Genomic DNA, 25,628 nt, shown 5'->3' with positions numbered 1-25,628 from the left:
AAATTTCCACAGCTCACCAGACCTCACCTTTTGACACACTGTCTGATAAATGACATTTCCTGGTAACCCGTCGTTGCGCTTTGTTCAGATGGCCTCCCTATCATCGTCTCCGTTTACAGATCCACCTTAACATCTGAGAAATCTGATTAGCAAGGGTTTAGAGAATTTACCAATCACCGTTTTTTGGAACAGCCCCTCAAGTCCCCGGGTAGTTGAGAGAAATTTTAGGGACATCATCACAACTACAACTGCTCGCTTAATATCTGCAGCTGAGACGTCGAAACTAGGAAACTAGCTTCATGGTATGGACCCTGAAGAACCAAGAGTTAGCGAACTTGCTACTAAAGTCAACAGGCTAGTAGGCGAGGATTGTCTTCTAAGAGAAAACCTTATAGTCTTCTATGAAAAGACTTTCCGGTATTTTACTGGAAGACTACTTCCCTTCTACAAGAAGGCTTTCTGGTCTTTTACTAGGAGATCTCCTACACCTTTTTCAGATGTAATTAGAATCATTTTAGTTGTAATTCGAGAATTCCACTTGCAATTCGTATTTTATTTGTAATTCGAGAATCCCAGTTGTAATTCGAAATATTTCAATTGTAATTCGAATTATTCCATTTGTAATTTGAATTATATTATTTATAATTTGAATTATTCTCTTTGTAATTCGAATCATTCCATTTGAGAACCGAATTATCCCATTTGTAATTCGAATTCATCCATTTGAAATTTGATTTATTTTATTTGTAATTCTAATTATTCTATTTGTAGTTCGTATTATTTTATTTGTAATTCGAATTATTCTATTTGTAATAATAATAGAATAATTCGAATTACAAAAGGAATTTTCCAATTACAAATAAAATGTTAAGAATTACAAATAGAATAATCGAATTGCAAGTAAAATGTTACGAATTACAACTGGAATGTTTCGAATTACGTGTGAAACGGGTGTAGTCTGATATGAGAAGACCTCCTGATCTTTTATGACAATATCTTTTGATCTTCCATGAGAAGACCTTCTGGTCTCTGTGAGAAGACCTTCTGAACTTCTGTGAGAAGGCCTTCCGGTCTTCTATGAAAATACCTTCTGGTCTTCGATGAGAAGGCCACTGATCTTCTACGAGAAGATTTGGTCTTCTATGAGAAGACATACTGGACTTTTATGAGAAGACTATGTGGTCTTCTACGGGAATACCTTCTGGTCTTCCTTTTGGTCATTTTTTGGAAGACTGTCTGGTCTTCTATGAGAAAATTTCCGGCCTACTATAAGTTGACCGTCAGTCCTGTTCTATTAAGATTTTGGGTAACAATTAAAGGAATCTCTAATCTGGGAAAGAAGACAATGGCAGACCCGAACGGGTGGGCGTGTTATTTTAATCACAGTTCGTACAAACCGATTTCCTTTCTGTAGCCAATAGCGAAGATTTTAGATACATTTTTCATAATCAATATGAGAAGCTGTTTCCTTATTCCCAACATCATCATGGGCATGTAGTTTTAATCGCAGTTTATAGATCATCCCGAGAGCCATATGGGAAAGAGGAGTGCGTGCCGCTACTGAAGCCAAGCAGGGATGACAGCAGAGGCGAATTATACAGGTACATTCCCCGTCTGTTGCCGTCCCGTCCATGTTTAAAACCTATTTAATCAATCTTAATGTGTTCTTACGCTGGAAAATTATACAAACGTCCACCACTAAATCTACTGCTTACCAGATGGACTGTGAAGAAAATAATGCCCTTGAATGTCCAAATTGAATTGGTAGAACAATTCCGAGTACCAAGAATCTCAGCCTCGTTATTGGTGAATGCTATCTGCAATAAGTTGAAAAGTATGAACAAGATCCTCAAGTCCGCTTTTAGTCGGTTACCGTGGAAGTCATCCCAATCATCAATTGGGGTTTAACAGGAATGATTTTTATGATCTGGAAGAGATCAACAAGTCTATTTGGCAGGATTGAAGAACATTTATACAGATGCAGTGGCTGATGCCGCCACCATATATCACTATTGTATGAATGGCGTCCTATAAGTGGGTTTCCGCTGAAGAACCCCATCTGATTCGACTGACCACCATAGGTATGGCTCAACTACGTTCTGGATAGGGCAAGAACGTACGACACACTTCACCATTTTTAATTCCTAGTTAAACAACTTCCAGAAGCCTAATGTGTTTCAGACAATTTGGAGTTGATCTAGCAATGTCGGTCCGTCTGTGTGTCTGTCTGGTGCGCACGATAACTCTCGAACGGATCAACTGATTCGGTCCAAAATTTGTCTTTCGTAATATTTTGCCCAAACTTAGTGTAAGTTCGAAGATGGGTTATATCGGTCCACTCCTTTCGGTACCTCCCCCACAAAAGTTCGAAAATGTTCGGAAAATTTGTGCGCACGATAACTCTTGAAGGGAGTAACCGATTTAGCCCATACTTTGTACATAGTTAATTTTCTACCAGACTTAGATGAGATTCCAATATGGACTCAATCGGCCCACTCCTTCGGGTACCTCCCACACAAAATTTCGGAAAAGTTCAGTTTAGGACCTGCTCTCCAATCGCTTTGATTTTTGTTGTAACAACATGTATTCACTGTGCACGATACGACGGTACAAGTTTCATCAGGGGCAAGTCCATACTTCCTGAGAAAATAGCCTGAAAGGTGCAAAAAAACCCTATGACACCGTGTGTAGTGATTGGAGCGCAACGGATCTGCCAATTCGGTCCAAAATTTGGCCTTCGTAATATTTTGTCCAAACATAGTTTAAGTTCGAAGATACACCATATCGGTCCACTCCTTCAGGTACCTCCCGATAAGACTTAAAGGTAGTGACCGATGTAATACATACTCTGCACATCCTAATATATCTACCAGATATAGATCAGGATCGAATATGGACTATATTTGTCTACACAAAATTTCGGATAAGTTCACTTTAAGACCTGCTCTCGAATCACTTTGATTTTTGTTGAAGCTATTTGCCTTCGCTACCTACATTACGACGGTCAAATTTTTTTCAGGGGCAAATCCATATTTCTTGGGAAAACAGCCCGAAAGGTGTAAAAAACCATTTGTCACCATATGTGGCGACCACGATAACTCTCGAACTGTTTAACCTATTTGGTCTTCGTCATATTTTATCCAAACAACTTCCAAACAACTTCCGGTACTTCTCCCACATATTTAAAAAAATATCACTTAAATGCTAGGACGATATCACTTGAATGGGGCAACCAATTTAGTCCAAACTTTGGGTCTCCTAATATTTTGTCAAAATTAAGTTTAACTTCTAAAATGGCGCATATCGGTCCTCCCTAAGGGTACCTCCCCCACAAAAGTTCAACATTTGTGTCATAGTGCAGTTAATTCCTAATCCAAATTTTTGTCGGCAAGTTGAAATGTTCAAAAAGGCCACAAAATTCTGAAGAGACCCTAAATACATTCGATCTGTCCGTAGATGAAAGATTCAATTCACATAGACTGAGGGTATATCTCTGTCGGCAAAGCCGACTGACACTTTTTTACTTGTTAACCTGAAGATTGAACCAGAGTAAGATTAAACAGAAACGAACACAAGGTCATATCACATTCATTCACAGCAACCATCTTGCTTCAAGGTTATAAACTTCAGTCCTCCATACATTAGTGATAGGACATAGTCCAAAATTAAACTCGATACCTTCAGCAGTTGATGATCAGGTCAATCAAGAATAGGGAAGCCAAAAATGTGAATATAATCAAAACATTGGCAATTTATGACAGTGTATTTGTAAGTTTTTATTCACGCATGCTACAAAACAAAAACAAATCATAACGTTTGGTATCTCTTGGTATCTTTCTCTGCGTTCGGGTCGTGTGTGTGTGAATTGCCGAAGATTTTCGTAACCATCAAGGGTGTCGACTTTCTTTCACTAATCACTCATTGCCGAACTCTTCTTCGCCTAAAAGTATACTCTATATATATTTCTTTACAAATTGTCGGTGCAATAATAAACTATGAAATATAGATGGGCTGAATTGGGGCGAATTTTTCTCGGGCTATGTGTTTTAGCTGTACGTTTTATACACTCCACCATAATACGGTGGGTATACATAATTTTGTCATTTCGTTCGAATTGATCAACATAAAATTCGAAGTCGATGTAGCCATGTCCGTCTCTCCGTCCGCCTGCCTGTCTGTTGAAATTAAGATACAGCTCGCTATATTTATGGTAGAACTTTATATTTTTGTATAGGAGTTTCTATTACTCCTAGGATATTTGGTATTGAAAAAGGTCTATTAATCCACGTTTATATAGAACGGTACCTTCCGATTTTCCGTATTTCGAAGGTAGTGATCTCAATATCACAGAAATTTTGTCTTCTTTGGGATATAAAACTTTATACCTGAAATTTGTCGGCATAGGTCCACGCTTTCATGTAGCCCCCATAAAACGGTACCTCCCGATTTTCACTATTTTGAAAGTTGTGGCTAAACGAAATGGTTGAAATTTGGCATTTGGTCTTCATTGGAGGTATCAAACTTTTTATCTGAAATTTGTTGTTATAGGTCGACTTTTTCGTGTAGCCCACATTTAACGGTGATTTTCGGTATGCGGCCTCAATATTGCACCGAAATGCCTGAAATTTGTTGGAGTTACAAAACTATCATTCAGAAATGTTAAAAAAAAAACAAAATTTCTCGGTACTGGTCCACGTTTTCATATAGCCTTCATAGACCGGTACCGATTTTGGAGCTGGTTGAATGTTTGGACTGGAGTCGGATCGATCTGAAATTTTTACCGCAGGTAGGGCTTGTAGTGCTGATCACGCCAATATATATCATGGGAAGGAAGTCCATACTTCCCGAGATATAGGCTCCGAAAATTCAAAAAATTCCTTTGTTATGACGATAAGTTTGTTTTAAATCGAAATTTTTTCCTTCGGCCGGGTATTTGAGACTTTCTTCTATGGACAGAAACAAATCCCGGCTAACGCGAACAAAATTTTCCTTTAATCGAATTTTTTTTCATCAACAGCGGATCCACCCATTGGCCAAAAATAAAAAAAAAATAATGCCAAAATTTTGGTACAACATCTGGCAACTCTGAAATGGACCTTTTTAAAAATATATTAGTTTCTGTTTAATTCGAACGCGATCTTCTTAAGAATAGCTTCAAAAGTCGGAACATGTGACTAATATTTGATGTTGTGAGTAGAACCTATATTTATAGTGCAAGTAAATATATTCAAAATATCACGTAACTAATATTATAGTGGATTTTGAAGGAGGAGGTAATTTTAATTTTCATTCAAAAATTGTTTTTTAGCGTGTTGTGGAATTCTAGTTAGCTGCACATTTTCTTGGTGTATTTTGTAATGCCAATTCGATCATATACTTAAATTTGACACAAGGTTTTAGTCATGATGTCCACCAGTGCCCATCTCGGGAATAATTTTACAAAGTAGGTCATGGGTTTAAGATTAATCAGTATTAAAACTAAAGCTGCCCTAGAATAGGGTTTCTATGGATATATTAGCGTATAACTCTGTTATCTGACCACGTACATTAACATAAGTGGCATCAGTGGCAAGATGAAGAAATCTTCTTCCAAATTTGTGTTACGTTGGCGGTACGTGTCTCACAGGAAAAATGCTATAAGATCTATATTAAAAATTTTACCAATTTTCAGACAAAAATATTCATTTTTAATTGGCTAAATTGGCTGGATTTACCGCCTGTTCATGTATGTCGCACGGAAATCTGTACGAAAGGAAAGCAGGCACTCATTTCCGTCTAAAAATGCGTTCATGTATTTCGCAAACTATCGTGCGACTGTCGTTACGTATCCTATGCGAAATCCTACTAATTTGAATGTGCATTCCCAGCAAACCAAATGTCGGATGTCCGACACGTCTGAACAATTTCGGAAGATACGTCGTTCAGATTTCGTTCCGATTTCTAAACGATTTTTCGGAGCGGAAATAGTTCAGATTTTGTACCGATTTCGTTTCGATTTCGGAACTAATGTCGGAAAGAAATTTCCTTTCCGAATTTCCCAAGGATTTTCTTCAGATTTCGTTAAGAAATCGGATCGAAATCGATACGATGTCGCTCCGACATTTCGTACCGAAATTATGTCAACCACTTCATACAACTTTCGTTAAGATATCGTTACGATATCGGATCAGACATCGGACGTATCGTCCGAATTTTGTTCCGATTTCGTTAAGATGTCGGTACGATTGGTTTGCTGGGTTTGTACAACTATGTTCCATAAATGAGAGCCAAATGAGAAATGAAAACAAAATCCACATATACATACAAACATTAATATATGTTTGTTTTGTTTTTTTGACATAATAAAATGTGTCGGTATTTTGAATTATTTTATTTTATTGATTTCACCAAAATAATGAATGAAACAGCCTTAAAAACGTGTCTACAAAATTTTTATTTTGTTTCAAGAATGTGTTGCATAAGTTTGTTTTAAGATTTTCGGTGTTATTCGCGAGTTTACGTTCTACTCGGCAGCTACAAGGGAAGTGAGTGATTTTGACATTCTCTTTCTATAAGAGACAGTCCTTTCGAAATACATAAACCCAAATTTAATGGAAAAGTGTACGTTTACGTGTTATTTCGTATGCCTTGTCGGTCGCATAGATTTTCGTTTTGAAGGCGTTTACATGAACAGAAAATGATTTTTTTCCACTTTCGAAGCGCAAAAAACCTTTCGGTCGACATACATGAACAGGCTGTTAAAGTTGTTTTGATATTGTTTTGTTTCCCCAAGCCTTTTTTTGCTTAGCAGCATAAAACAATTCTTACGGTACACCCCCTCCACAGGCGAAAAAACACTCTTCGCAGCAGCACAAAGCTGTAATCGGCGCATTGGCTTGATTTTTACACTCGAAATATTTTTGGCCATTTTCTCCGTACAAGTGGATCCACTGTGCATCGATCCGAATCCAGTGCGTATATTCAACTTATGCCCCGATTTTCAGTATTTTGAAGGTTGTGGCCTCAATACTCAACCGAAATGGCTGAAATTTGACATTTAGTCTTCAAAGGAGTGTTAAACGTTCCACCTGAGGGTCATAAGAAAACATGGACCTACAGCATGTTTCCTATGGCCCTCATAGAACGATGCCTCCCGATTTATTTGAAGGTTGTGGCTTTAGTCTTCGTTGGGATATTAAACGTTGCACCAGAAAATGTTCGTTTTAGTATAGCCCCCATATAAAGGTGTCACCAGATTTTAGCTTGGTCACATCTTGAAGATTTGTCACATTTTTCTACCAAATTGGTTGCGAAGAGGAATTTTGTGTTCCCAGATGAAATATAACTTAATCGGAAAAAACTATCCACTAATATCCAAGTCTTAGTCTAGGCCCAATTCGAGGTTTTTTTGTGAAATATTCGAACCGAGATTGCTGTAATTTGGTATTGCGCGTTCTCAGAGGACACAAAAGTTCAATTCGGAAAATTGTAAATATTGGTCCTTGTTTTGGAAAGAACAACGATGATGTGGATATTACCTGGTATTTTGGACCTGATATTTTGGAAAGCCTCCGCGTAGAAAGTTATAAAAATAAAGTGATTTTCATCAGTTAAGATATTGTTCCACGTGAAGGAAGAGTTTCGACATTATTAAACAAAAGGAAACTAATGTTCCCATTTTCTGCAATACAGTTCGTGATGAAGGGTATAAAAAATTAGATCCGACTGAACTTAACGCTGTTCATATATGTTATTGCGTTATGTTGTTACAGTTTTTTTTTTTTGCCTAAAAACAACCATTTTGCATGCTTAGTAACTTTTGACTGCTATTTTGCTTGGACTGTTTTCGTTCGTCTTCGATGTTTGGAAAAAAATTTGCGAAAACTCACGTTCACATCTTGGACTCAATCAATCATCCAAAATTAAGCCGCCTGCATAAGCCACGATGGAATAAGCAAACATCTAAGATGAACCAACATGTTACTAAATAAAATAGCTGTCAAAAGTTAACTGAGCATGCAAAACGGCTATTTAAGGCATCAAAAAGCGGAGATATTTGTACCAACATAACCCAAAACTCGAAAATCTAACACACTTAGACCGAGGAAAATCAAATTGCGAGATTCCTTTTAAACAAATCGCGTATAAGTTTCAGTAGTTTACGATTTGTACGCCATGTAGATTTTCGGTCATTCTTTACCTTAAAGTTAATACTATTCCGCCTAGAAGTATGCTAAATGTATCCCTCTCAGAAAATTCGTTGAATAATAATGTAAAATGTGAAGGGTAGATGGGGCTAGGAGTAAGATACAGATATATCTATTAGGTCGGGGCGATTTGAACACCATCACGGGAGCCAGGAGTTTCGGATTCTTGAGATTGTACTGAGCAAAAAAGTCTACTAGACATATGGTCTGTCTAAAGTGAAAATCGAGCCCCCGGATTTTGACATGCAATTTTTTATCGAAGTTTTTCGATATTTTGCCATATGACAGCCAAACCAACACAAATACGAAAATTGTAGCCAAGACAATAATTAAGAACTCTCTAGTACATCGCAAAACATTGGAACATTGCTTCAGGAAGTTTTGGTCTTGAGACAGTGCACCTGTTTTCGGATAATGTCGATAAATGACACTGTGCTACAAAAGTTGACTGGAAAAACATTCAAGCGTTCTGATGCAAAAATTCTATCGTGTTGGGGTACATGGACAACGAAAATACCGTTGTTTCATTTGGGTCACTTTGTTTCGATGTACTAGAGCAGTGTTAATCACCACTGGGCTCGCGAGCCGTGTCTGTGTGAACACACACAATCTTAATTGTGGTGAGTTTCAACGTTACTCTCACAACCGATCATCTTCTTTGTTTTAGCAATGAATTAACGCACACGCTGCTTATCGAGAGAGCGAGAAATAATCTCGTGCGTGTGCCCAACACAAATTCAGCGGTTGCATTTGCAGTTGTTGGTGAACACTGTACTAGAGAGCATTCGGCACACAACAACAAAAATTCGAGCGAACACTGTTGTCAGTGCATGGTATTTCAATTAGTGAGTGGAGAGAGAAGCTCTCTTTGCTTGCTCGTGAGTAAAGAGGTGCCGCATTCTGTTGTATAGACTACAGTTTGTGTCTTAGTCTTGGATAGAAAATCTCAATGGCTGTTATATGCCATAATATCAAAAAAAGTGAATACGAAACTTTAAGTCAAAATGGGGAAGCTGGATTTTCATCGCAGACATATGGTCTAGTAGAATTTTTCGCTCAGTACAATCCCAAGAATCAGAAACTCCAGGCGCCCGTTAACATTTTTCATTCATTTTCATTTTCCATTCAGTAACCATTTGAAATATGAAATGTAGATGGCGCTAGAATTTTTTTTTTTTTAGGAATTTCCATTTTCATTTGTTGAATTATTTTGAAGTCAAAATTACTAAATCCTATATTTGTTTTCTTTCCAGGTATTCTCTGCTTTGTGGCTGGTGTCCTCATATCCATAATAGATTTAGTGTGGCCTCACACCTTCTCCACGGTACTGGAAGTCTATTATGGTACACCCTATGATCGTCATGTTATTTTGGAGGAATCAAGTGATGTTCGCTATCGCAAACGTACCAGTCGTAGTTTAGAAGATCCACCTGGATTAGGGTCACGTATTCTAAGGCGTCTATCATCGAAAGCCCGAGACAATTCAATGCCACAAACACATCGAGGTAGTTCGAGTAGTGCTATGCGGCAACATATGAATGCTGGTAGCAGTAGTGGTGGTGGTGGAGGTGGTGTTCACCATGAAGTCACACATATGCCACATGGACATCATTCAACGAGTAGTGGTGGCGGCGGCGGTGGTGTAGATAATAAAGCCTATCAAAGTGATGTACCCAAAAGTCCTTGGCGTTATCCGTTCCGCAGGGCTCAACAGATACAAGCCCATCCAATGCACATGCAAAGGACAATGTCTCAAGATTCTGGGTCATCGATAGCCTCAGCGTCGGCCATGCAACAAATATCACCACTACATAAACATGCCTTGTCAAGAATGTTACCGTATGTATTGTGTATCGTGGAACATTAAGGTTAATTGCCAAATTAATTTGTCGACTTTTGCTTTTTTTGTTGTTTTTCTTTGCAGAAATCCTCCTATTAATCGCATAAGAGACATAGAGCACTGGTGACCAACTTGAAGGCTATACAACAACTATAGTTTATGAAGCTTAATTGGCAAGAGTCTTTGTTTTTTTCCAGAAAGCGACAAATAATTTGTTTAACTTTGCCTTTTTTCTCTCTCTCGCTTCTTTTCTTCCTTGGATTTTCTTCCTTTTAGATTCGTGATGTCTTTCTTTTCTACACTTCTTGACCATAAATTGAGTAAAACTGACACAAATTTCATTGTGATAAACAAAAACAAAAAATATATGTGTATTTAAATTTAAACAAAAACCCATGGACGCTTAAATAGACCGATTTGACGAACGAGAATTAGTTGTAAGTTAAATTTGACAGTTAGTTTAAGGTTATGTTTTAAGTACAACCACCTGTAATGGCAGCCATGTTTTGTTTTTTTCTGTAAGCTAACCCAGTGTTGTATGAACAATGATTTTGAAGCCTAATGTAATTGAATGAAATACTTAAAATAGCATATTTAAAAAAAAAAATGAAAAACCAACCCCTAATTTTAAGTGATGATATCATTGTGATAAACCCCCCATTAATTTGTTAAAAAAAACTTGAAAAATTATTTTTAATTTAGATTTTAGTTTAGTGTAATTGTAAGTAAAATTTAAGCAGAGAGGTCATATAAGGATTGTAAAGAGGGGTTATTTTAGTTTCAAATATTTTTTTATTATTCATCACTATTTCGTCGAACTAAGCACAGTGGAGTTTTAATTAAATTCTAATTGAAAATTAACTCTAAATTAAAATGAAAATTAATTTAATTAATTGGTTCATAAAATACAATTCCAATATCTTCCCCTTCTTTTAAACCCCCACCCTCACTGCTTTAGTTTTACCTCAAAATGCACTTTAAGTGTTACCTTTAAGGTTTTATAAACAATGTAATCACCTATTATTATAATAACAATTAGCTATCTTTTCTTATTAAGTAGGTCCCACATATTTTTTTTTAAAACAAACCACAACAATTGGCTACTAATTCCTTAAATATTATTTTTAGTGATTTTTTTAAGTTTACAAAATTATTTATTTTTCCCCCTTAATTTTATGTTTTAAATTTAATTATATTTTAGTTTGGCAACAATACCATTTAATTTATTATAAATAAAATATATATGTGAACAAATTTTTAATAATTATAAGTAGCAACGAGTGAGCGAGCAGCGATATTATTGCATATGTAAATGAAAGCGTTTTGAAACAAGATATAGGCTAAAACAAATTCTTTGTATAATGCAATGACAAAAAATAATTATGATGTATTTATAACATTTTAAGAAAATCATAAAAAAATATTAAAAAATTCTAATAAAAAAATTATATTGTTTGAAAAATGTTTGTTTTCTTTCTTGGTAAAAGCAGGAGGGTAATATACATACATACCGTGACAGTGGAGAAGTTTTGTGACCACTGAGATCCTCAAATGTCAAATTACGGGTACCCAGCAAAATGTCTGCCTCCAAAGATGCAGTTAAATCATATGTACAGCGATCTGGAAGTGCAACAAGTTATGCATTTGCACTCATGATTTTTACAAGAGCGTGACTACTGAAAGATGCACTCCATAGTACTACTGAATTTTAACTGACCCTTTGGCACTGCATTGTCACTGAACCTTTTGCACTGCATTTTTACTAATCCTTTGGGGTAGAATTGGATGCAGTCGAAAGCACGTGTTTTGATACAGGCATTCTGCGGAATGTTGTGACGACGTGAATTCACCTTGAAGCTGGGTAGGGTCGTCACAAGAATTTATTTGTTGGGAACTTTAGAGAGAGAAAACACCAGTTTCAGTTTTTTCATAAACGTTATAATATTTAATTCTAAAACAAGTAAAAAAGCGTTAAGTTCGGCCGGGCCGAACCTTCCATACCCTCCACCATAAAATATTCTGAACTAAAATAGAATAATTAGTTTTCATTCTTGTCCCCAACTTTAAGTGGGTACGTTAAAATTTCAGATAAAGTACATAAAATGCTTCATTCGGGAGGCCTTTTTTTATGGTGCCTATATCTAACTATGTACATACATATGTTGACAATTTTTGGTGGGCTAGAAATTGGGAGGTACGTTATATAGGGGTTATAATTAAACATGGACCTATTTTGACAGTTTTTGATGGGAGCCTTTAATGTCAAATAACTCCTAATTCGGTTAAAAATTGTAGCTAGAATCCTCAAAATACCGAAAATCGGTACATAACGTGGGAAGTTCAAATGTCATTAACAGCTAGTTCGGAGGTACCTCTATATGTGACTATACGAAAATATGAACTTAAATGAACAATTTTTGTTGCAGAATTTTTGTTGGTTTTTAAATTTCAAATTACGGAAAGTTCGTCCAAAAATAAAGCTAAGGTACGGAAAATCGGGAGGTTTGTTTTGGGGCTATACCAAAATATCGTTAAACATTTTAAGTAAAATATTGGCGCTATGTTGAAAATGGTTGATGCAGATGTGTGGTGATCACTACAACCTTCAAATGTTAAATTACAGTTTGCTAAAATTGCCAAATTACTGAAAATTGGGAGGTACCGTTATATGGGAGCTATATCCGAACATGGACCTGTGTTGACAATTTTTGATGGAGAGGCGTTGTGACCACTAAGAACTTCAAATGTCAAATTACTGCTAGTTCGGTTTAATATTGTAGCTAAAACTATCAAATTACTGAAAATCGGGAGGTACTTTTATATGGGGCTTTATCAATACATCGACCTTTCTTGACAATTTTTGGTGGAGAGGTGTGGTGACCACTAAGAATTTCAAATGACAAATGTTCAAATTACAGATAATTCGGTTAAAACTTGTAAACATGGACCTATGTTCATAATTTTTTCGAATATAAGTTTTTTGGTCACTAAGAACCCTAAATATCAAATTATAGCTAATTCGGTCTAGAAATGTGACTTAAACATGGACCTATGTCCACTAGTTATATAAGTTTATTGACATTTAGAACCCTAAATGTCAATTTATAGCTAAATCGGTCTGAAAATGTAGCTAAAAACGTCAAAATGCCGTAAATGGGGGGTACCGTTATATGGGGACTATACCAAAACGTGGACCTATGTCCACAACTTTTGTTATATAAGTTTATTGACATTTAAGAACCCTTAATGTCAAATTATAGCTAAATCGGTCTGAAAATGTAGCTTAAAATGTCAAAATACCGTAAATCGGGGGCTACCGTTATATGGGGGCTATACCAAAACGTGGACCGATATAGCCCATCATCGAACTTGACCTGTCTGCAAACAAAAGACGCATTTTCCCAAAATTTCAGACAATTTTGGTGGAGAGTTGTGGTAACCACTAAGAACTTCAAATATCAAATGTTCACATTACAGCTAATTCGGTTAAAACTTGAAGGTAAAAATCTCAAAATACCGAAAATCGGGAGGTACCGTTATATGGGGCTATATCAAAACATGTACCCATGTTCATAATTTTTTCGAATATAAGGTTTTTGGTCACTTAGAACCCTAAATATCAAATTATAGCTAATTCGGTCTAGAAATGTGACTTAAAACGTCAAAACACCTGAAATCGGGCGGTAACGTTATATGGGGGCTATTCCAAATCATGGACCTATGTCCACAAGTTTTGTTATATAAGTTTATTGACACTTAAGAACCCTTAATGTAAATTTATAGTTAAATCGGTCTTAAAATGTAGCTAAAAACGCTAAAATACCGTAAATCGGGGGTACTGTTATATGGGGGCTATACCAAAACGTGGGCCTATGTCCACAAGTTTCATTATATAAGTTTATTGACACTAAAGAACCCTAAATGTCAAATTAAAGCTAAATCGGTCTGAAAATGTAGCTAAAAACGTCAAAATACCGTAAATCCGGGGGTACCGTTATATGGGAGCTATACCAAAACGTGGACCTATGTACACAACTTTTGTTATATAAGTTTATTGACACTTTGGAACCCTAAACGTCAAATTCTAGCTAAATCGGTCTGAAAATGTAGCTAAAAACGTCAAAATACCGTAAATCGGGGGGTACCGTTATATGGGGGCTATACCAAAACGTGGACTATGTCCACAACTTCTGTTATATAAGTTAATTGACACCTAAAAGCACTAAATGTCAAATTATAGCTAAATCGGTCTGAAAATGTAGCTAAAAACGTCAAAATACCGTAAATCCGGGGTTACCGTTATATGGGAGCTGTACCAAAACGTGGACCTATGTCCACAACTTTTGTTATATAAGTTTATTGACACTTAAGAACCCTAAACGTCAAATTCTAGCTAAATCGGTCTGAAAATGTAGCTAAAAACGTCAAAATACCGTAAATCGGGGGGTACCGTTATATGGGGGCTATACCAAAACGAGGACCTATGTCCACAACTTTTGTTGTGTAAATTTATTGACACTTAAGAACCCTAAGTGTCAAATTATAGCTAAATCGCTTTGAAAATGTTGCTAAAAACGTAAAAATACCGTAAATCGGGGGCTACCGTTATATGGGGGCTATACCAAAACGTGGACCGATATAGCTCATCATCGAACTTGACCTGCCTGCAAACAAAAGACGCATTTTTCAGCGTTCTATCACCATTTTTGTGGATGCTAGAGTGATTACCACATACGGACGGGCGGACGGACGTGCACAGATCGACTCAGAATTTTACCCTGATCAAGAATATATATACTTTATAGGGTCGCAAATGAGTATTTCAATGCGTTACAAACGGAAAAACAAACTTAATATACCGTCCATACTATGGTGGAGGGTATAAAAACACTTAACACTACATTTCATAAAAACACTTTATCGAAATCTTATTATTCAGTTTCGCTTAGGCACTGTTCCAGAGGCTTCGATAGCGTAGTTGATCAATCATAGCTCCTAATAACAAGAGACCTGAACATCCGACTTTTTCGCGGGTACGGGTGTGATTCTTGTTTTCCAACGGCAGCACGTGGTAGTAACTTTTTGGCGAATCAATATCTCTGTTAACTGTCATATGCTGCTGTCTTAATAATCATTCGTTAGGGCGATGACGTCAATATCACAATATGTCAAAAGATGTTAAGAGATCGGTACGTAGTTTGCACTCAGTGAACCAATTAACTCACACACCGCCGCACAGAGTTAAGAGATCGGTACGTTGATTGCTCTCAGTACCCCAATTAACTCACACAAGACACCAAAAAGTTAAGAGTTTGGTACGTCGATTGCTCTCAGTACCCCAATTTACTCACATACAACACCAAAGAGTTAAGAGTACCCCAATTAACTCACACGCAACGCCAAAGAGTTAAGATATTGGTACGTCGATTGCTCTCAGTACCCCAATTAACTCACTACAATACAGAACTAAAAGATTGGTACTTATCATACCCCAGTTAACTCACTACTATCCCACAGAGTTAAAAGATCGGTAGTTATCATACCCCAGTTAACTCACCAGCGGTCAACTGTCCCGAGTGACGGCCATGCATCTCCTTTTATAGCGTGGCGGTGGTGGCTGCGCCAACAAACTGCAGCCAACTTCAGTTGGTATGCTGTTGTTTTTACTTTACCGCTAGGGGTGGCGCTTATGTGGTAGTACCATCTGTTGACATTAGAGGTCGTCGCTTGGCTGTTAATTTAAATTTCTACTACAACCGTCTGTTTTTATAGCGTTAAACATAACAAAACAATTCTCTTTTTTATTAATTCATTTTTATAAAACATAACAAAACAATTCATTAAAATGTATATGATAAGGATATTTGAGCCTGTACCGAAAAACGATGGATTGTACACCAGGCTTTTGGAGCGTTACAATGTGTGCAAGCCATTGCAAAATATCCCAGAACAAATAAAGTGCTTTTATTACACTGTGCAACAACAAAAAACATGACAAGGAGAGGCGGAGCAAGTTCCGCCCATTTCTTGGAATATCTTGGAATCCTTGCATTTCAGGTATATAGTGTCTTTGGCAATTTTACAGAGAAGGGGGTTTGGAAAATGTTTTTAACCCTCATGCGATTCATCAAAGGGGTCTTTTTGTCCTTTTTTCGAAAAGTGATCGACTGAGTCAAACGCCTTTGAGAGCACTAAAAAACAAGTCTTCTCATCGTCGACGTCACTTCCTATAGACTCCGAAACGTCCAATAATGCGCTTAAGCAACTATGTTCAGCTCTGAATCCCGATTGCAGATCAGATAACAATGAATTTCGTTGAATGTATTCTGATATTTGAATATGCACTAATTTCTCAAAGACTTTCGAAATGTATGGTAAAATTGCAATGGGTCGATATTCCATGTTTGATTTGGGAACAGGAACAATTTTAGCGTGCTTCCAATGAGTAGGGAAAACGTTTGTAGTTAAAATTGTGTTGAAGAAAAACGTGACATAAGGTAGAAGACGGGGCAGTAGTATACGAATAAATTTTGGATCAATGCCATCTGAACCAATAGCATTAGATTTAACATTTGCAAAGCTGTGCAATACTTCATCGTATATCAGAAATGTCCTCATTAGTTGTGTTATTATAAAAACTAGGCTTTGCCGGAACGGTGGGTATATCGATGAATGATTTATCAATGTCATCCACATCGACCTGACAAGAATTAGAAACCCTGGGCTTACCAACGCCAATTTCTTGAATGACCCCTTTACTTCTGGAGTCTAATGCTTGGTTGAACTTTGTAAAGTAATATTCAGTTTTAAGACGACTAATAGTTGTTAATTATCCTCCGAGCGGACCGAAATTCATCATATAATTCGGGGGTTTTAAACGTTTCCACCTACTATAAGCTCTGTCTCTATCATTAATATAAGTTTTGAGAGTCGAGTTGAACCATGGCTTATTTGTTGCAACGACACGCTTTGTTCTTAAGGGTACGGTATCGTCATAAAGGGTTACAATGTTTTCTTGAATAAATTGGGATTGTTGATCGACGGAATTTAAATAATATATATGGTTCCAATAGATTTGTCGCCATCTATCTTCCAAAACACTATAGTTTAGTCGATTGTAATCACGGAATGAGTACGTTTCTTCAAGAGGGAGTGTATCGAAGTTGTAAATAAGAAATATGAGGTCATGCTTAGAAAAACATGACGCACAAACCTGATCATATAAAAGGACATTTGCAGTATTATTGATAAAGAATAGATCAAGAAGTGTGTTAGTTGTGGAGGAAAAATGAGTAGGACAGATGTTATTTACTGCGTATAACCGTAACGCTAGCATATTGTTTATCAACGTGGAATCTACCAGTATATTCGAATTTAAGTCGCCAGTGATTATCACTTCGTGAAAACCAAGAGTTACACCTTCAAGAATGTCCTGGAGAGTGGTTAGGTCGATACTATTGTTAGGTCGATATATACACCCAATAAGCATTTTTTTGTTGTTCGATTTTACTTCGATAAAAACATGTTCAATTTCATCTCCATATTTAGACTTTGCAAGAAATCTACAATTGATATTGCTTTTGGTGAAAATAGCCACACCTCCTCCACGGCGCTGTCTATCTGATCTAAACGTAGTTTAACTTTTTAAATTGACAAGGGCATCAGGAATTGTAGGCTTTAGCCAGGTTTCCGAAACACACACTATGTCGATGCCTGAGTTTTCAAATATGTATTTGAATTCTTCAGTCTTATTCACCAGACTCTGTGCATTGATATGACAGATTTTTAATCCTTCCCTTTGCTTGGCAAGGATTTTAACTAAGTTATAGGTGACATCTCTGGAAATACTTTCTAATCTACCCAATTGCATCGTTATTATATTTACTCAAAATGGAGTGATCAGCACTGTGTATGATTGAAAATATCGATCTCCAAATATATGAAAATGATGTGAAATATAAGATGATTGAAAATGGTGTCATTAAACAGTGATAAAGGCATAACAGTTTTGTAATGAAAGCAATTAAGTAAAATATTGATAAGTAATAAATGAAAAACAAGTAAGAAAAGTATATAGTCGGACGGAGCCGACCATGGGATACCCTATACCACTATCCCTGGACAATCGCTCCCCACGGAACTTCTTTTCAATGATTGTGAAAATTTAATTATCAAATATCATAGATGAATTGTATAATACTTATGACCAAAACCAAAAAGTTATCTAGCATGACAAAGACATTTTTGTAGCAGGAAAGGAAAATTTAGTTCACACAAACTAAAATCTAATGAAACCCACTTATGTAGTACTACTACTTCCGTTGTTTAACCGCTACGTTATTGAAGTTTTTACCAATTTCACAAAAAAGTTTCAGTCCATTTAACCCGCTAAGTATTATCTGATCTTCACGTTTTTTTGTACGCTTCTTCTTCATCATAAACTCAAACTTTGTTTAAAATTTTGCGGGTTATTATTTTGACCTATAGAGCCGCTACAAAATTGGTTAAAATTTTGTTTTTGGTCCATTTCATCCCCTGAACATTTCAAGATCATCACCAAAAACTAATCAATTCTATTCTGGCCCGAACCCCAAAATTCGTTACAATCGGTCCATAATTGAGTCCTTAAGCTTGTTTACAATTTTTAATGGACTCACACACATCGCTAAATCGCTTTATCTCGTCGAGATATGAATTTCGGCATAATAAATAAGGGGGCTAGGACGAATATTTCGTGGTGTTACATAAACTTTTGGAGAAACAATAAGTAGCATGGGATAAAAATGTGGTTCTCTACACAGAACCCATTATATATTACGCAGTAAGCCCGTTATCTGGCAAGCACTTTATTGCAATTTACATCAGAGGAAAGGTCAGTAGTTTTTTCCATATGTAGGCTACTTTGCGTAATATATATGTGCTCAAGGAATTAAAATATCGACCAAAACTAAATTTTTTATATTTTTCATACAAAAGTAATCTCGCTTTATCTCGTCGAGATATGAAGATTGGTATACCACATTGGGGGTCTCCGACGAATATTTCGCGGTGTTACATGAATTTTTACCAAAACAAACTTATAATACCCTTTTCCACATTGTGGTATAGGGTATAAATAGTAAATAAAATAATAAATAAAATAAATACTCAGTATTAGTTTATGAATATTGCGGCACCATGTTCGATATAACCCTTGAAGTGCGAAACTGTTCAATAATCTTAGGATGGTAAACGCATATTGGATCATTGCAGTTGAGACCTTTGATGTAAACAAGGCCACGAAATGTATATGCTGATTGTATGAGGCCTTTTTTCTTCAGATGTATTGCATCTTAAAGGAGTTAGTAGTTTGTATTAGACAAGTTTTCATTGATGTAGAATCGCGCAGTTGATGAAAACCCAATAGAATTCAGACACAACTAATTATTATTGGCCTTTTTATACCCTCCACCATAGTATGGAGGGTATATTATGTTTGTTTTTCCGTTTGTAACGCATTGAAATAATCATTTGCGACCCTATAAAGTTTATATATTCTTGATCAGCGTAAAATTCTGAGTCGATCTGTGCACTTCCGTCCGTCCGTCTGTGGTAATCACTCTAGCATCCACAAAAATTGAGATAGGACGCTGAAATTTTGCGAAGATGCGTCTTTTGTTTGCAGGCAGGTCACGTTCGATGATGGGCTATATCGGTCCACATTTTGGTATAGCCCCCATATAACGGTACCTCCCGATTTGAGGTATTTTGAAGTTTTTAGTCACATTTTCAAACCGAATTAGTTATAATTTGACATTTAGGGTTCCTAGTAATCAACAAAATTATATCCCAAAGGATATAGGCATAGGTCCATTTTTTGGTATAGCCCCCATATAACGGTACCTCCCGATTTTCGGTATTTTGAGAATTTTAGCTACAATTTGCACCCGAACTAGCTGTAAATTGACATTAAAGGTTCTGAGTGGTCATCAAACTTCTCCACCGAACATCGCCAACATAGGTCCATGGTTTGGTATAGCCCCTATATAACGGTACCTCCCGATTTTCGGTATTTTGAGAATTTTAGCTACAATTTTCACATACAATTTGCTATACCATGTTTTGGTATAGCACCCATATAACGGTACCTCCCGATTTTCGGTATTTTGAGAATTTTAGCTACAATTTTCACCCAAACTAGCTGTAAATCGATATTTGAGGTTCTCAGTGGTCATTAAACTTCTCCACCGAACATCGAAAACATAGGTCCGTGGTTTGGTATAGCCCCCATATAACGGTACCTCCCGATTTTCGGTATTTTGAGAATTTTAGCTACAATTTTTAATCGAACTAGCTATAATTTGATATGTGAATTTTCAGTGATCACGAAACTTGTTCACTAAAATTCGTCAACATTGGTCCATCTTTTAATATAGCTCCTATATAATGGTACCTCCCGATTTTTGGCATTTTGAGGATCTACATTGTTTGATGGAACTACCCTCAATTTAATTTGACCTTTGAGGTTCTCTGCAGTTACAAAACTTTTCCACCAAAAATTATAAAGATAGGTTGACACTTTGATATAGTCCCGTAGGTATTACCTTTCACCTAGCTGACAATTGGTGTATCTATCCATGGTCGAAATTTGTTCCCGGCCGAACTTAACGACTTTTTACTTGTTAAATGTTGAGACGGTTTTCAAAAAAAATTTTTGTCATAAGGTGACAGAAATTTCACTAGGATGACCCCGTCCGGTGAGTTTACATTCTTGGTGTTATTTTTGTTATGTAGACGATGAATATGTTTTGTACGGGGGGTGTCAATGTTAATGGAGCGGCAAATATTATGGAATACCGTTGCTAAGTTTTCGCCTTTAGCAAAGGGTATTCCATTGACTCGAACTTCGCAGGCTACATGTGAGTTATCTTGCCTTAGTAGCTCGGTCTGTAGATTAACAATCTCGGTTTTAAAGAGTTCACATTCGCAGGTTTTACTTTCCAGGTTTGAAACTCTGGCCTGAACATCGTCTAACTCAGATCTGAATACAGATAACTTCTTGTCGAATTCTTCCAAAATACGATTTTCAGTTTCTGTTAATAAAGTTTTGAACTGATCCATTAGTCGATATCTCATCTTTGAAATGCGATTATCAAGAATTTGCATCAAACGGAGTGGAGAATCTATTATTTTTGGTGTTTTCGAACAGTTTCCAGTAGAAAGTCGAGGGAAGCTCTGTCTGTCGCGTTTAGGGGCCCTTGTATCTCTTATAACACCCTCATTTTCGAAAGAGAGACTCACCTGCGTAACGTCAAATTCATTCTGCTCATCCATTTTTGAAATGTAACGTTTTTAATCTTTAGATCTTCAACTTGAAGACTTCAAGCTAGTAGTTGTAAATTATCCACAGGGTGACTCTTACAATGCTGATTCTTTCTTGAAGCAGGATGTGGTATTTGAAACGCTTTATCTATAGAATATTTTTAGGCGCAGTTTTATAATGATCGTGAAAAAGAGCTTTTGCTGAATGTTATGGGATTTGACGGAGTGTTTTTAATTGTGAATTGTTTGAAATGTTAACTTTTGGCGCGAGAGAAATACGAGGTAAAACACTCTCACTATGTTTTTTATTCTCACTGTGTTTGCTCTTCTTTAATGTGGTGAGTAAGTTCACTGTTTGTTTTGTTGTATTGTTTATGATTATGTTTTGTTGTTTATGATTATGTTCTCGGTAATATTTTTGCAAGAAGTGAAATAAATTACAAAATTGCAAGACAACAAAGCATATTTGAACACATATGATTACAGGGTGTATTACTATTTTATAAATTAAAATGTTTTGTTTGTAGGTTTAGCGATTGTTGTTTAAATTACAGACAGTTTTGTTAGAGCAAAATCAAAACACGACCACTCGCAAACACGTTTAATGTGTTAAAAAAAATCCAAATATTTGACAAAATTGTTCGTCATAAAATTTAACTATAGGTCCCAAATCTATAACTCTTGTCTAATCGCCAGGAATCTCTAAAAATTAAAAACTCGTTTTAGGGTTAAAGTCGGACCTCATCTGAGTTTATTCAAAATTGTCCCACAAAACATAATTCTAGAGAGATTATGTCAGAGACAAAAATATTTTCCGTCAAATTTTACTATGGCTCACCAAAGGAATGAAATGTCTATTTACATTTTATAGCATGAAAATATCAGTATCAATTTTGCTGAAAAAAACATGAAAATATTTCCCAATTTTTTTGATGAAAAATTTTTCCCCTTTTTTCGTGTTGATACGTGAAAGTAATATGAAACTTGGTTCTAGGTGAAAAGCCTCAAAGGTTAAAAATTTTACACAAAATTTCACTATGTGTTTCAGAATAAACCATATATTTAGGTATACTATTTTCTTAAAAAAGTTAGATTACAAATTTATATATATTAAGGCTTTACATAATTAATTGCGTGTTGCGTGTGCGTTGGAAAAAAAAAACAAAATACATGTATTTGTTTTTGTTTTCAATTTGAAATGCATGTACAGTCGGACCTCGATTATCCGTGATGGTCGGGACCGGAGGCATTACGGATAAACGGTTTTCCCGGATAATGGAGGTAATGATTTTATGCAGTTTTTGAACATATTTTTAAAGTAACAAGTAAAAAAGTATCAGTCGGCTTTGCCGACAGAGATATACCCTCAGCATGGGCAAATTGAAACACTTTTTTCACAAAAAATTTATGTAGTTAGGGGGTTTCAAAATTTTGGTCGTATGAACCGACAAAAATGTTGATTAGGATTAAAGTTCAAAATTTTTGCGGAAAAGGTACTTAAAGGAATGGACCGACATAGACCATATGGGGTTTTTACACCCTTCGGGCTGTTTTCTCAAGAAGTATGGACTTGCCCCAGAAATAACTTTTACCATCGTAATTGAGGCAGCGAATGTAAGTTGCTTCAACAAAAATCAAAGTGATTCAATAGCAGGTCTTAAAGTGAACTTATCCAAAATTTTGTGTGGGAGGTACGGGATGGAGTGGACAAATATAGTCCATATTCGAACCTGATCTATATCTGGTAGATATTATGAGAATGTGTAAAGTATGGACCAAATCGGTCACTCCCATCAAGAGTTATCGTGCGCACAATTTTTCCGAATATTTTTGAACTTTTGTGGGGTAGGTACATGAAGGAGTGGACCGATATGGCTTATCTACGAACTTAAACTAAGTTTGGAAACAATATTACGAAGGCCAAATTTTGGCCGGAATCGGCATTTCTGTTCGAGAATTGCGCTTCCATAAACATGGTGTCATAGGGTTTGTTTTTCAACTTTCAAGCTATTTTTCAGGAAGTATGGACTTGCCCCTGAGGAAACTTGTACCTTCGTATAGGGGACAGTGAATACAAGATGTTACAACAAAAATCAAGGCGATTCGTGAGCAGGTCCTAAGCTGAACTTTTCCTAAATTTTGTGTGGGAGGTACTCGAAGGTGTTTACCGATTGAGTCCATATTGGAACCTCATCTAAGCCTGGTAGAAATTTCATAATGTGCAAAGTAATGACCAAATCGGTAACTTCCTTCAAGAGTTATCGTACGCACAAATTTTCCGAACATTTTCGAACTTTTGTGGGGGAGGTACCGGAAGGAGTGGACCGATATAATCCATCTTTGAACTTGAACTAAGTTTGGACAAAATATTACGAAAGCCAAATTTTGGACCGAATCGGCAGATCCGTTCGAGAATTATGTTGCGCTCCAACCATTACACACGGTGTCATAGGGCTTTTAGTAACTTTCAGGCTATTTCCTCAGGAAGTATGGACTTGCCCCTAATGAAACTTACAGCGTCGTATAGAGGACAGCGAATACAACTTGCGTAAACAAAAATCAAGGCGATTCGAGACCAGGTCCTAAACTGAACTTCTCCGAAATTTTGTGTGGGAGGTACCCGACGGAGTGGACCGATTGAGTCCATATTGAAACCTCATCTAAGTTTTGTAGAAATTACACGATGTGCAAAGTATGGACCAAATCGGCTATTCCCTACAAGAGTTATCGTGCGCACAAGTTTTGAGACAATTTTTGAACATTTGTGGGGGAGGTACCTGAAGGAGTGGACCTATATGGCCCATCTTCGAACTTAAATCGAATCTGGACAAAATAATTAGATACCCAAAATTTGAACCGAATCGATTGATCCGTTCGAGAGTTATCGTGCGCACCAGCCAGCCAGACAGACAGACGGACGGACATTGCTAGATCTACTTAAAATTGTCTGAAACGGATATCGTACAAACATACTTGGGGTCTAAAACCATTATTTCGATGAGGCACATTTTTGGTCGTATCAAAGTGTAAATACCCTTTTTAGCCTAAAGGCTGAGGGTATAAAAATGACATAATATTGTACAATAATATGAAAATCTGCAATTTTTACGGTAATCCACCAAATTTTAGAAGGTTACATAATATAATCATCATCAGATTCATCTGAATGGACTTTGTCCCATGGTTTTTGTGATACCAAAAATACACAAATTGTGTAATACGGGAGAATTTCCAGTTTTCTTTTGTTCACCTTCTGTTTGCTTAATCAGATTAATAGGAAAGTGTATTTTTACTCCCGAGCAATGAAGTTTATAACGAAGAATAGAAAAAATGGAAAAAAGTCCAACTTTTCTTTTCTATCACGGATAATGGAGGTTCCCGGATAATCGATTCACGGATAATCGAGGTTCAACTGTATTTTGTTTTTGTATTTTAGAACGCACACGCAACACGCAGAGTTATAGGTTTAGCCCTTAGGACGAAATTACTTTTTTTATTTTGGACAGGTTATTTTACATAATTCCATACTGGATCAAAAACTATCAAAATTCTTCACTTTTTGGGGATATTGTTATTGAAGTCTTCCAAATAAATTTTATTATGAGTCTCTGAATAAAAGAAGGTGATATTTTCTACTTTCCTTGCCAGGTTTTGCTTTTGATATTCCTTAACCTTTTCACCAAACCAGTATCCAACCATCATCAAAATCAATTGGCTTCTTCCTCTGTGGGACCCCCATTTACCCCCAAAATTTCGTGACGATCCGATCAAAATTGCGACCTGTAGCGCGATTTAAAAAAAAAAAAATGAAAAATGGGATGTATTTCCGACTATTGCTATATCTCCGTTATTTGACCATCTACGCCAACCTACTTTGCATCATTGTAAAGATGGCATTTTATACTTTCATACTCAGACTTTGCTTTTATGGGATGGTCCAAAACCAAAGCTGTGATATTCGTCATTATTATTAAAATAATCAGCTTTCCGATGCATTAAAACATTTGAGTTTTTTCATATTTTAAAAATGTTTTAAAAATGTTGTGACAGCAATAAACAAACCAAAAATTACAAAAAATCCAAAAAAAGGGAAATTTTTTTAAAATTTGGGAAAATTTATTTAATTTTTTTAGGAAAGTTTAAATTTTTTAAAATTAAAAAAATACTTTTGGGTTTTCATAAAACCCCTATAAAACTCATCTCTTAAAAAAATTTCCATTTGAGTAAAAATCCTGTAATTTATATGTGAAACGGTATGGAAAAAACAAAAATTTTTCCCATGTAATTTCAAAAAATTTAAA

General features: G+C 36.2%; 1 protein-coding gene across 2 annotated transcripts in view; it reads left to right on the top strand.

Annotated features, from left to right (window-relative positions):
• The window catches only part of mol (dual oxidase maturation factor 1 mol), a 202,458-nt gene extending 190,970 nt beyond the window's left edge, over positions 1-11,488 (top strand). The window contains exons 7-9 of one of the 2 annotated variants that reach the window (XM_073967655.1): positions 9,440-10,025; positions 10,111-10,199; positions 10,303-11,488. In XM_073967655.1, coding sequence (XP_073823756.1) covers positions 9,440-10,025; positions 10,111-10,153 — 629 coding nt within the window. In that variant the 3' untranslated portion in view covers positions 10,154-10,199; positions 10,303-11,488. Of the gene's footprint in view, positions 1-9,439; positions 10,026-10,110 lie in introns of both variants that reach the window. The other variant, XM_073967654.1, reaches the window with a different exon arrangement.
• Positions 11,489-25,628: the final 14,140 nt, after the last annotated feature.

This window comes from Musca autumnalis, unplaced genomic scaffold, assembly GCF_047663935.1.
Source record: "Musca autumnalis isolate F117 unplaced genomic scaffold, ASM4766393v1 scaffold_2, whole genome shotgun sequence".
NCBI classification, from domain to species: Eukaryota; Metazoa; Arthropoda; class Insecta; order Diptera; family Muscidae; genus Musca; species Musca autumnalis.
Note: the sequence above shows the minus strand (reverse complement) of the source record. Positions and strands in the feature narration are given on the sequence as shown.